The 13,646-nt window shown below is 46.6% G+C and overlaps 2 protein-coding genes across 4 annotated transcripts in view; one reads left to right on the forward strand and one right to left on the reverse strand.

The window, feature by feature from the left end:
- The window catches only part of LRRC8A (leucine rich repeat containing 8 VRAC subunit A), a 32,400-nt gene extending 25,091 nt beyond the window's left edge, over positions 1-7,309 (forward strand). Inside the window, exon 4 of the mRNA XM_075015637.1 lies at positions 1,582-7,309. Within this exon, the coding sequence (XP_074871738.1) occupies positions 1,582-1,857 (276 nt within the window). The 3' untranslated portion in view covers positions 1,858-7,309. The remainder of the gene's footprint in view (positions 1-1,581) is intronic.
- The window catches only part of DOLK (dolichol kinase), a 62,356-nt gene that overhangs the window by 18,190 nt on the left and 30,520 nt on the right, over positions 1-13,646 (reverse strand). The gene's annotated exons all lie outside the window — the stretch shown is intronic.

Below are 13,646 nucleotides of genomic sequence, written 5' to 3' on the forward strand. Positions count from 1 at the left end.
ATAGGCTGAGACTCTTTGGACTCAATATCTACATAAATGCTTACAAACCACAAGCTTGCTGTTCCCTTTCAGTAAAATATTCCTAGGAACATAACTCACCCTATCCAATGCGGCCACCATTCCATTTACTCAAGGTCTTCACTCCCATCCAGAGTCAATAGTTGAGGCATCAGAAGAATATAAAACTGCTGGCTCTGTTTCTGCTGGGCTTTTAAAGGGAGATGACTGTTTGCATCATCATAATTGGAGCAGGACAGCTCAAGGATGAGGCAGAATGTTGCCTTCTCTAATAACAGTGGGATTAAAGTACTAATGCTTGCATGCCCTGAGGGAACAGATATTTGTAGGACATACTCACTGGCCGCCTGAATTATTGCTTGGACCTATGTGCTACACAGGAGTTGACCTGGTCCCTGTGTTGGTTACAATGCACATAACTGTTCTTGCAGGACAGGAGCTACAGTGAGAGAAGGACTAGAAGGAGGCCATTAGCCATGTGTTTCCATATAGCACACTTGGTGTGGTAGAAAATAAGTGAGGGAGGGAGAGAACCCTGTGTGTTACAACCAGCCAAATAACATGGGTGTGAGGCAGGGCTCGCCTTGGTGGATGCAGGCTGTTTACCCTTGGAGCAGCTAGAAAGGGAAGAGATGATTTACATTTCCTTCTGCGGAGGAAAGAACTAGCAGGCTCAAATTCTACCTCAGGTGTTCCAAGGCGAAAGTAGGGCAGTCTTATGGAAGTGACAAAGCTGTGCTAATTGAGAAGTCCTGGGCACAGGGAAAGCTGGCAGAGCGAAAATCATCCATTTGAGAGAGAGAAATACACTGGTCCTAATGCTGTAGAACTAGTGGCGAGCTGTTCAAGTACTTGGGATGATCAGTCACAGTACTTAGGGTTACTGTGGAAATCACCAAGAGGTGGTGACAAATCTGGATTATGACTAGAGTCTGGAGATGTGTTGCAACTCAGAACTGAATAGTTGGGAAAACCATCTAGGGAATAGCCTGATTTGTGTGTTGGGAATAGACTTCTCATGAGCGGATAGTTGCTAAAATTTAAAAATGGAGGATCTGTCATTTTATTTTTATTCTAGCACCCAGAGACCCTGATGAGGATCAGAGTCTTACTGTGCTCTGTGCTATATCGACACAAAAGCGCTGTTGTCGTAAAGAACTTGAACTCCCAAGTAGGAGAACCAGTAATGGTTGGGGGTCTTGGAATGGAGAAAGGAAACACAGATGGGAATATGGCTGGATAGAACAGATGCGAGTGGCTTTCAGATCTTCCCTGCTTGTCAGTAATTTGTGTGTGTGGCTCTGACCTAGCCACTTTCATGTGGTAGCTTACAGTAAATAGTATGGTAGAAGCTGATCTGCTTGAGGACAAGTCAGTAGCTTTATGGTATCTTAGGGAAAATGTTCCATGCCTAACCATCAGTGTGGAAGAAAGCAGAAATGCCTTTGTGGGGGAAATGATTCTTTGGAGGATGGTGTTCTGTATGTCCGACTAAGCTCATGTGCTTGTGTTGCCTCAGGTGAGCGTGTGTCACACTTGTGTACCTCTGGTTTCTCCTTTCAGATCGAGTGTCTCCCACCTGAGCTCTTCCAATGCAGGAAGCTGCGGACCTTGAACCTGGGAAACAATGTGCTACAATCACTTCCATCTCGGGTGGGCGAGCTGACCAACCTGTCCCAGATAGAGCTGCGGGGGAACCGCCTGGAGTGCCTGCCAGTGGAGCTGGGGGAGTGCCCTCTGCTAAAACGCAGTGGGCTGGTAGTGGAAGAGGACCTATTCAACACCCTGCCCCTGGAGGTCAAGGAGCGGCTGTGGAGGGCGGACAAAGAGCAAGCCTGAGCTGCTGACAGGAAGGGAGGGGAAAGCAGTGATGAACTAGACAGGAAACAGAAGGCCATTCCATTTCAGTTCCATCTCCCAAACACCCTCGCCAACACCAGACTAACTAAGGAGATCCATGAAAACCAATATGACTGGGAACAAAGCCACTTGCTCCCTTGGCTGCAGGATAGGAGAGGCTTGGGGTCAGGGTGTGGACCAACACAGACAGGTTGGCTCCCCAACAACAAACAGTGGGAGCAGAAGAAGAGGAGGAACTGTTGCTGGTCTGCAGGATGTGAAGTGGGATGATGCCAAAGCTGCCATGGAGTTAACCGGAACTGCTGGTGGAGCCAGCTCAGTTCAGGGTAACTGTCCCTGACTATAGGGGAGAGAACTGCGCTGATCCAGTTACACAGCTGCATTGCCCTAGATTGGGCTCTTATGTACAACAGGGATTGAGGATGTCCTAGAGTCAAAGGGCAAGAGTTCAGGGAGCTTCTTTAAATGCCAACGTTACTTTGCTGTGACACTCGGTGTCGTTCCACACTACTTGCTGACTTAATCCATTGGGGCTTCTCTTTGAGGGCAAGAGAGATGACCCAGCTGTCTCTTGTTTTTTTTTAACATGCTGGCATTTTCTTAGTCATTTTACCTCAAAGAGCAACTTGGATTTAGGATGTTTTGTTTTGTTTACCCCATTTCCATCTGCTAACTTGAGGTTGCAATCTTTTCAGATTCTGGTCCTTTGTGCTGATGAGTAGATTGTGTGGTCTGCTTCCCTAGCTGGTATTGCTGGAGGTAGTGCCTAAATTAGCCGTCCCAGGATGTTGTCTAGTTTGTGCTGTCCATAGACTGAATTCCAGTTATGTGGCATGAATGTGACAGGAAGGATGCAGCTCAATGCATGAGATTGTTGGGTAAAAAGCACTTTCCATTGCTGCCAGAAGCAGTGAGTTACTTCAAGACTTTAGTTTTTAAAAAGGATTTTTAGCTACCTATTAAACTTTTTGTTCCTGAGAATTTTGACTGGGCATTAAAAATACAAACTCACTATTAGTGTTAAGTATAACTCAAAATATGGAGCTAGTGCCTGTTACAGAAAGGACTATTCAGCAAGCTTCCTCCATGGCTCTGCTGTGGATATTTTTTGTTGAGGTTTTGCCAGCATCTTTTATGAGCACAATCTACAAAGCTGCTTGTTTGGTTCAGTTTTTTAGCAGCTGCCACTCATGCTGCATTTCTTGGCCTACATGACAAGAGGCTAATGCTGATTGAATTTGGTGCTTGGGATGGTAACCCTGTTCTTCCTTCTGCTCCAGTGTTGAGGAAGAGTATAAGACTCTTTATGGACCAGGTGTCTTCAGCCCACTGGGAGGGGGAGGCCCCCTAGTGAGGGGGAGAAGAATCAGTGCTGAAACAAGGCTAACAGATGACTGTTCAATCAAATCTCCTCCTACATGTGTAGAGGTAGATAGAGCTTCGTGATAGCTACTCATCATCATGTCCTCAAATCAGGGTGGTTAAAATGTGGCTTACATATCTACCATGCACCACCCCCAGCCCCCAAAGCTATCTTATGCTCAGTAGAAGAGGAGGCCTATGGACTCTACAAGTCCAGTACGCAGAGCTCCGCCTTGCCCAGCTACTTGAATTCTCCATAATTGGAGCACTGCCTGCTGTGACATGTAGTATTTGTAGGCAGTACCTGCATATGAAAAGGTACATTGTGCTCCCTGTGGGTTCCTGGCAGGCTTCCATTGAAGCCCTGCTAGGCAATGCATACATACCCTCTCTCTTAAGATGTCCCAGGCAATAACACTACAGCTTCTTTTTCTGCATCAGATGTAATATACAAAATATGCACACTAGAAATTCTGAAACAATCTGTCAGCAAGGCTCTGGAATTGTTGATGCTCAGATGTTTAAATAAAGCTACATTGAAATCTAGGAGAACTTAGCTTGTTAATAGAAATTGCTTCTCAGAAGGGTATAAAGTCTGCCTCCCTTAGTCCATTCATCATCAAAGAACCCAAAGGGGTGACACAAGCTGCTCTTGTTTTGCATGTTTTCCTGGCTCTGACTCTCTTCTGTGAAGAAGGTGCTGTAAAGGCCCTTCTGGATGACAGGTTCACATTTCTAACAGGACTAGTGTGTGTGTTTGAAATTATAACAGCAGTGTGGCCATTGGAGGAAAGGAAGAGCTTTGTCTCTTTCAGAATGTACTGCATCAGAAATCAAATGGGAGTTGAGAAGTGTGATGCTAATAATTAGGATGATTGGAAATTACCAATCTGCAAGGGCTCTGTGTAAACATGGAGGGGGGGATGGGTCAACCTGCTGTAGGAGTGCGGGGTCTTGAGGCTGCTCACTCAGAAATGAATTATGTCAATAAACTGTGCAAATGCTGCTTTGAACTAACTCTTCATGGGCAGAATAGGGAGCTTTTGCATGGGAAAGGAAGTCTGTCTCTTTGACTCTATGTTGAATGAAGGTGGGTATTCCTGTTTTTTTTACAGAGCCCTGAACCAGTTTTGGGACTGTTTGATTAGGGTCTTATCCACCCTCCAGCAGCCAAGGTTTACAAAGCTACTTAGTTGTAGCTCAGGCAGACCTACAGGCTGTGTCTACACCACCACACTCTTTTGGAAGGGGTATGGAAATACAGCAGATTGAAATGCTAATGAGGTACTAACATGGATATTCAGCACCTCATTTGCATAATGACTGCCGCTCACCACATTGAAATTAGCCATGTAAATGGGGTTCTTTTGAAAGGAAGCCCTATTTCTGAAAGCACCCTTCTTTTTAGAACTTTATTTCTTGCTGTTTGAGTTATAAGTACCTGCCTATGTTTGATCTAGCTTCACAAAGTAAATGTTAATACCAGTTCAACTCAATAGCGCTGGTAGGAGATATTTGGCTTGAATTCAAGTTCTGTTTGTGAGCTAACCCAGTTGATCTTGTTCTTCCTGGTGGCCTTCTCAAGGAACTCTAGTAATAGTAAAACAACAAGAAGAAGTCTGGTGCATTCGTATTCTAGGAAACTTGTTCGGGTTAAACAGACTGGTGAGGGTCTGGTCAGGGTCTCTTCTTCCTGGTAACAAGTATCGGAGAGGTAGCTGAGTTAGTCTGTATTTTCAAAAAAACAAGAAGTCCTGTGGCACCTTATAGATGAACAGATATTTTGGAGCATAAGCTTTTGTGAGCTTTTCTGTTCGTCTGTAAGGTGCCACAGGACTTCTTGTGGGTTTTGTTTTTTTTTTCGAAGATAGACTAACTCTGCTACCTCTCTGATACTTTTTACCAAGAAGAAGAGACCCTGACCAGACCCACGCCAGTCTGTTTAACCTGAACAAGTTTCCTAGAATAGTACAGCTGGATTATCCATTATCTTGGGTTAGCTAATAAACAACTTGAATTCAAGCTAAATGTCTCTTATCAGCACTATTAAGTTGAACTAGTTCTTGGGGCCACTGTATATCCCAAGTACTCATGCCACAATAGGAACCCTAGTTTTTAAGCTTTTTGGAAAGCTGAATTCTAGCTGTTACAGTAAGAGGTCTGATGTTTAAATTGCATCTAGTAAACTTACACCAACCAACATATCAAAAGTGCAATCTGCTAAGTGCATTACGTTTTGCTGTGCTCTGAAATAATGCACTGGCATGGTGATCTTTTTGTCTTGTGTTGAACTTACCAGTTAAGTTACTGTCCACCCAAAGTTGGATCAGCAGATTTGTTCCAATCTAAACTGTTTCACTGGGGTTTGCATGGTCTTCATTGTTTATTTCTACTTTGTCACTCCTCTAGGATATCCCACCTGAGAACCGTCTTTACCACCACTTGTTTTGTGCCCTGTTTAACTCATTTGTAAATTCCAAAATCAAACTCTTGATGTTTTATGGGCATGGATAACATTTTAAGGTAACTTTAAGTCTCTGAACCTTACACAATACAAAAACTAAGGACCTAACAGAAGAGAGTAGGAAACTGAAAAACCTTCTTGTTTTGTAGCCAATGAGGCATAGAGGAAAGGGGCTCCAAAATCTTATTGGATTCTTCTGTCTCTTTTGGTGAAAGTGACTTAAGTGAATAAATATCTTGAAGTCTCATTTAGTCACTGATTTCTGTGCTCTTGCGGAAGGAAGGAAGGAAGGATCTTTGAATAGCTGGGGTGCCTGCTTTAGAGAGGCAGTAGGGTGATTAGTGATGAGTTTACTCATACTAGTGTGATTCACATACCCAGTTCCTATTGGCTCTGTTCTCCTCCACTAGTGATCTCTTAAAATATTGGCATGATCTCTGTTTCACCGAAGAACAAAATGATCAAATGTCTTAAATTGTAACATCACCATGTTGAAGACTTCAGATAGTATTTAAATTTTCTAACATAGGCGTCAGTCTCATTTAGTACTGTGTGGAGACATTTGGCCATGCTCTGGACATGGCAGCCTTGTTGGTAACAGTGCAGTTTAACAATTACTAGATGTGATAAAAGACAGTGGATGCTATCTGTAAAATCCACGTGGGGTTGAGCATTAATTTGGCAAGTAATATCACTGGGAAATGCTCATCTCCCCTCCGTTTGCTGCTGCAGCTGGAGATAACATATATTGTTTTGGAGAACTTCTGAAATCTAACCCATTAATTTACTGTTTAGAAATAGCAAGTGGCTGTAGCTAAAAATGAGGCTCTATCAAGTAAAGATGGAGTAAAGCTACCTTGCCAGAAAAGCTGGATATGGTATTTGTAGAAATGCACACTTCTTTGCTTCCCCCCACCTACTACCATGCCAAAGAGCAGAAACGTCCTTTGAACAAATGGAGAGCTGTGCTAATTGCTCTTGTTTAGAGCAGTGGCTCTCAATGAGGGGTACATGAACCCCTGGGAGTATGCAGAACTCCTCCGGCGGGTACCTTAACTCAGTGTTTCTCAACCTTTTTTATGAATAAAAAATTGGACTTATTTTATGGTCATCTAATCTTTTTATTAATCCTTTTTGCACAATTATAAGTACAATGGTGAGTTTATTGCCTGTAGGCAATTTCTTCCAACGAGCCAGTTACTATTGAGTTGTTTGAACAAATGTGTTGCAATGGTAGAAAAAAATTGTCTGACAATTTTCAATAGTAGTGGTACTCATAATATTTTTTAAAAAGGATACTTTAAAAAAAAAAAAGTTGAGAAACACTGGTCTAGAGAAAACTGTGTGGTCTATGTGACAAGAACTTTGACAGGACTTCAGGACTTAAACACTTCACGCTGCTTATTATAAAAGTATTCTCACAGCTGTGGCTTGGTGTGCCCTGTACCCTGGTATAATGTGTCAGAATCATGAAATCAAGTTAAGCCTTGTATGTTGGATTATGTTGAGGCAGCTAACAGCACCTGAAGTGCTGAAGCCTGCTATGCTTTCTCTGAAAGACTTGTAAGACTGGACACTTTAACAAAATAAAAATTTTAACTTTTTTATTTCCATTGTCATTTTATTGTTCCTGTAAAGTACTTTGACTAATGGAGCACTTGCTAGTCAAAGTGGTTCTTAAACTTTAGCAACCCAAGGACTTCCATTTTGCTATAAAATTTCTGGGGACCCTCCTGCCCTGCCCCTTCTCCAAGGCTCTGCTCCTACTCATTCCTTCAGGTGTTTGCTGTCCCCGACTCTCGTTGAGCTGGGGGTTGGTGTGCAGGGTGGGGGTGAAGGGTTTGGGGTGCAGGAGGAAGACTTAGGCTGGGGAAGAGGGTTGGTGGATGGGCCCTGGCAGGGAGTTTGGTTGTGAGGGGGGCTCTTGGGTAGACAGTGTGAGTGGGTGCAGGATCCAGGAGGGAATTTGAATGCAGAAAGAGACTCCAGGCTAAAGCAGGGGGTTGGGTTGTAGGAGGAAATTTAGAATACAGGCTCTCAGCTGTGTCTGCCATGACTCCCAGGAAGCAGCTCCAAAGTCCCAGTGCTCTTTGGGTGGGGGTGGGGGGGATGTGCTTCCCTCATGCCCACAGGTGACACCCTCCACAGCTCCCACTGGTCAGAGCTCCTAGCCAATAGGAGCTGCTGAGTTGATACTGAAGGTGGGGCAGCAGGCAGAGCCTCCCTGGCAACCTACGCACCGAGGGACTATAGGCACCTGCCGATTACTTCTGGGAGACTTACAGAACCAGGGCATGGAGGGAGCTTGCCTTAGCCCCAAGAGGAGATGTAGGGTTGATCATTGAGGACTGCAGGCTTCTTGGAGTTGAGAAACTCATCTGTGTCATGGCTCCTTATGTTAGGAAAGATGTTAATGACTCCTGCTATTGTTTTGGAGTAATTGTTCCCTACTCCCCCTTGAGCAGATGAGTCCTTGTGGGTTGGGAAGCTCTTCCAGTGGGAAGGGAAAAAAATCTTAACATCAGATTTCCCCTGACTATATAATGCTTGGTTGGGGCAGGATGGCTGGGGAGGTCTCATAATTTCCCTTAGTTTCTAAACTGTAGGCTGAAGGTTAATAAGAGATGGATCCCCGTTATTGCAGTGAATGTACAATTGGTGACTGCTGGTAGTGGAATCATATAGAGCTGATGTGGATTTTTTGGGGTGGGGGGAGACTATTTCTAAAAGCACTCTGTTCTCTTCCCATTGACTTCATTCCGTAACCCTCTCAGGGGAAAGGGCTGCAGAACAAACAAAAATTCTGCCATTCACCATAAAAATACTGCTCCTAGCCCATTAACTATACCTCAGCATGCCTCGTATCTACATGCCTGGAGTAATAATACAGCTATGCTGGAACTGGGAGTGCTGCAGCACACCCGGCTTGATGTGATTTCTATTGTCTCTTCAGTTTTATTAAATGGCTCTCAGCACATTCTATAAAAATTGTTCCAGTGTCACAAGACACACAATTTCATTTTTTCTTGTGGCTTCAAAAGCAGAAGACATCTCTTGAACAGCTCGAATGCACTAGGGCTAGACAATAAATTCTGCCCATCTCTGTAACAATTAAAGTGGTCTAGGCTGTGTGCAATAAATACCCTCTTTGGATTATGTTTGTCAGAGCACTGGGTTTAGCCCTGTTTGAATTTTTACAAGCAAGACAAAGTGTGCTGCTGGCCCCATTACAGCATGGGAAATGGAATGAAAAGTTGTCTTATTCAGCAGCCCGGCTGCATTTTAACCAAATGCTTTTACAAGCAGAACTGAGCTGAGAAAGGGGAGAACAAAGATGGCTCTTGTCATCTGAAGTTCAATGGAGCTTTGAGCTGCCCTCTTTGGCAGTCATCGTCTTCATTCACTAGCTCACTACAACTATGAATGAAGGTGGAAAAACAGTCCATGTAAGAAGAAAACTTCTGCTAGCGGGATTGTGGAAGGGCTGCAAAGTGAAGTGGTAGGGAGCCCTTTGGCAATCTGAGATCTCTGCACTGAAAGAAAAACTTTTTTAAAAACTCTGGATAACAATCTCACTATAAAAATCCTACAAAGGCAGCTTTAACGTTACTGTACTCTGTCAGGGTTAATGCAATCTCCCCACCAGCTGGGGTTCACATTGGTAAACCAATGAGGTAAATACAATCCAATGAGGCAAAAATTACTTGTCTTAGCTCCACTACAATTTAATACTGAGGTACCTCAGTATAAGATCACCTTTGTTGCAGTGAAGAAAGAATGGGCTGTGGGGCTGATGCAGCCTGCAACTCTCCCAATTCAAAGGGCTACACTTACTTCAAAAAAATGGGAGAAGTTTGTTGTAACTTTCCATATTTCCAGACTCCTATTTCCCCCTCTTCTCTATTATTCTCTTGATTATGCCTCTCCCCACACCTTCCTGGTGATCATAGCCAGGTAGGACCAGCCTGAGGTGGATGTGGAGTCTGGGGTAACCCCCCTACCAAGTGCCCCAGGTGTGGGGCCTGGGGCAACCCCCCCTGCTGCGGGCCACAGCCCTCCACCTTTTTCTCTACCTCACCCTGTGCCCTTACCTACTAACGAGGCCCAGGGGACTATGGGGGCCTCACGTGGCAGAGATGGCAGGATGCTGAGCTGGTATTCAAGTTAAGGGCCAGCAGGCAGAGCCTCCCTAGCAACCTATGCACCTCGGGGCTACAAGCACTGCCACCTCTCCCCTTCCACACATGGGCAGCAGGTGCTGAAGTGGTCCAGCAGTCCCCTCTGTCACACAGCCCTCCCAGCCCACTGTGCTTAGCTTCTCCATGGGTGGTGGGAACCAGAGCACCCTGGGGTGGGGCACTATACTTCCTATTGCTGCTGAGAAGCCCCATGCAGTGGGCTGAGAAAGGCGATAGCAAGCCAGCTCCCTCTCCCACTTGATGAGTGTGGGGGAGAAGCAACCCCTGATGCCACTGCTGCGCCAGACCCCATAATCCCCTGAGTCTTGCAGGCCACAGTTAGGCGAACTGGAGCTGGACCTGGCTCCACCACAGTCACCACCATTTCTCCTGCTTCCTGAGCTGGGGAAACAGCAGTCCATTGCTGCCTGGAGAGGCTTCTCCCGCTCCTCTGATTGGTCAGAATTCCAGCCAACCAGAGCAGTGGGGGGAGTTAGTGCCTGTGAGTAAAGAGAGAAAACCCTCTACAGGGAGCCTATCTCCATGCTGTTGCTTCTTCAGCTGGACAAGGGGGCATTAGCATGCAGAGGTAAGTACTGCCTGCCCTCCATCGCCCAGATGCTCCCCACCCCCAGCCTGCTCCTACACCCTCCTCTTGCCCAGACCCCTCCCACCCCCACCCTGCTCCTATGCCCTCCCTCCCCAGCCCTCTCATCCTACCCTGTTCTTGCATCCACCCTCCTCCCCGACCTCTACCCTCAGCATTTTCTCACTTAGTTATTTTTAATGTTTTTTTTATTATTATTATTTCTGTGGGTCAGTGGCCCCCTGTCCCAAAAAGGTTCCCACCCTGAGACAGGCAAAAGCTGATTGCCTTAAAACCCCTAACTAGCTCTAAGACAGAGGTTGGTAAGATTAGGAGGGGTGGTATGATGAGACTGCCTATGGTAGCAGGTGGCCCACTGCGATGGCTAATAGCAAATATCTCTAATGGACAGAGATGGTAGATGGGGAGGGTCCTGAGTTACTACAGTGAATTCCTTCCCATTAGTGCCTTGGGAGTCTTGCAGATATGCTCTAACTGAGCTCCATATTTCGGGATGGGAAGGAATTTTCCAAGGTCAAATTGGCAAAGATGCTCTTTATTGTCCCTGAACCTCTCTCTGCATTGTAGGGCTTGAGTTGCTGGTTTGTTTGAACTGCAGTAATCAGTGGATTTTCTGTCTTGAAGTCTTTAATTCATGATTTCAGAACTTCAACAACTCAGCCAGAGGTTATGAGCTAAACAGGCCTGCCGATGAGGGGAGGGCAAAGGGGCAGTTGTCCTGGGGGCTGGCACTTCAAAAGGGCCCGAGGTTCCGGATGTTGCTGCTGCTAGTGCAGAAGTGATGGCTGGAATCCCAGGCCCTTTAAATTGCTGCCAGAGCACCATATGGCATGCGGCAAGTGGCTTTGAGGGCTGGCTACCCCCAGCCCCACCCCTATTGACCCAGGCCCCAGCCCTTCCAGGAGCATGGAGTCAGTCCCCCACACCTTGCCCAAGGGCCCCCTGGAGCTAAGCTCCCCCAGGCTGTGTAGCTAGACAGCTTCCTATTATGTCCCACCCAGGGGCTCAGGGCTGCAGTGCAGCAAGATCTCTCTCCCCAAGACCTGAAGCTGTTGGGGTCAATGGAGGGGAGCTCCTCTCCACCAGCTCCAGCATGGAGCTGCCAGGGGTGGTGGTGGGGCGCTCCTCAATTCTGGCCTGAGCACAGAACTGCTGCGGCCGGGAGCAATGGGCCCTTCTTTGCCATCTCAAGCAGGGAGCTACCCAGGTAAGCCCAAGCTGCAACCCTTGAGCCCTCCCCACAGCCCTGAGCACCCTCTTGCACTCCAAACCCCTCATCTCTGGCTCCACCCCAAAGCCCAAACCCCTGTAGTCCCTCCTGCACTCCAAACCCACCACCCCCAGCCTCTCCCCAGTCTACACCCCAAGCCAGAGCCCTTGCACCACAACCCTCTGCCCCAGCCCCGAGCCATCTCCCACACTCAGAATCCCTTGGCACCATCCCTCCCTCATGAATTTTGTTATGTGCACCAATATGAAGGTGACGAGTCGCACATTACCCCCACATAGGTGCACATAAAATTCATTCTGCTTAGGAGTGGGAAAAATTAGAAGGAACGCTGGTTATGAACCTGCCACAGGAGTGGGTGAGTGAGGTTCTGTGGCCTCTGATGTGCAGTCAGACTAGATGATCAGGATGGTTCCTTCTGCCCTTACAGTTCAGTAGCCTACTCCTGGATGTAGTTTTTACTCTGCCCACCCCAAGACTTCTGGAAGTCTAAGCAGCAGCTTTGTCTGGTAGAGCAGAGAGCCAGATCTAGACCTTATGCACACCTAGACACAGCATCTTTAGCCCACTTTTAACTTTTCAGCACTCCTAGAATGCTGCTGTGCCTAATTGATTTCCTCTGTCTGAAAGTCCTTCCCTTGTAAACTAGTATACATTTTTTATATTGACAGTTCACTTTAATACAGGCTTTCAAGAACAGGACAAAGAAATGTGAAGGCAAAGGCCTTCCCATTTTCTAGTTAACCTTTGCCTGTATTTTGTCATTTATTTGCAAGGAGTGAGTTACAAGTTCTTTCAGTGAAAGTCTTGAATGATTGCTAAAAGAGTTGAATGTATTTTTCTCTAGATAAAAGGGCTTAAGAGCTCCCCTTCTGCAACCCTAGGACACCCATCACACAGTGAAGGAAACTTATGGTGAGTGGCCATGCTGCATCTCTTAGAGAGCCCAGAAGTAATTAGTTTTTCTCTCAAACTTGTTTCAGCCTTGGTGGATGGCCTAAAATGACTGCTCCTATACATCTGGCACCAAAGGGCTGTACAATTACCAGCTGAAACTAAAAGAGCCAAAAAGTAGCCTGTGATGATGCCACACCTGTCCACCAAGAAGCCTGCTGAACCTTCAGCGGCAGCCCATCAGCATTAGCACCTCAGGTTAGGCACTGTAGTGTTCAGTGTCCCTGCCTAAGTGCCGATTAGTGGTATGTGCACTACATTAGGTGGAAAGAAAATGCTTCAGGCCACTTTAGTTTCAGTAGACTTTAGTTCACTTTGTCCCATCTCCCATCACTACCCAACCCACAGCAATTATAATTATACGAGTGTCCAGTTTTCTACAGGAATACCTGGCCTCAAAGGGACTCAGATGGCTCTAGTCAGCTCTGCTGACTGGACTGTTAAAACTTTGGTTAGCTGCACAGCTGGGCTAAGGGAGGCTCTCTACCTGCTGTGGTTCTGCACAGTTCCTGGAAACGGTTGCCCTCTGGTTCCTATGCACAATCAGGAATGCTCCACATGCTGCCTCCACCCCTATTGCTGGCTGGCTCTGCAGCTTTCATTGGTTGAGAACCATGACCAATGGGTGTTGTGGGGGTGGTGCTTGCAGATGGGGCAATGCACCGAGCTGACTGCCTGTGCCTCTGTGTCAGAGCTGTAGGGGGCACATGTGGCTGTTTTTAGGAGTTGCTTGAGGTAAGTGCTGCCCAGAGCCCACACGCCTGAGCCTTTCTTCTTACCCAAGCCCTGATGGCCTCCTGTGCCCTGAAGCTCTCAGTACCAGCTTGGAGCACCCCAAACCCTTCAGTTCCAGCCCCACCCCACAGCCCACGTACTCCCCTGCTGGAACTCTCGCCCACCCCTCCGCCTCCTGCTTTCCAAACCCTTCAGTGCCAACCTGAAGCATCCACCTACACCCCACATCCTCACCCCCAG

This window comes from Carettochelys insculpta, chromosome 21 (genome assembly GCF_033958435.1).
Source record: "Carettochelys insculpta isolate YL-2023 chromosome 21, ASM3395843v1, whole genome shotgun sequence".
In the NCBI taxonomy this organism is placed as follows: domain Eukaryota; kingdom Metazoa; phylum Chordata; order Testudines; family Carettochelyidae; genus Carettochelys; species Carettochelys insculpta.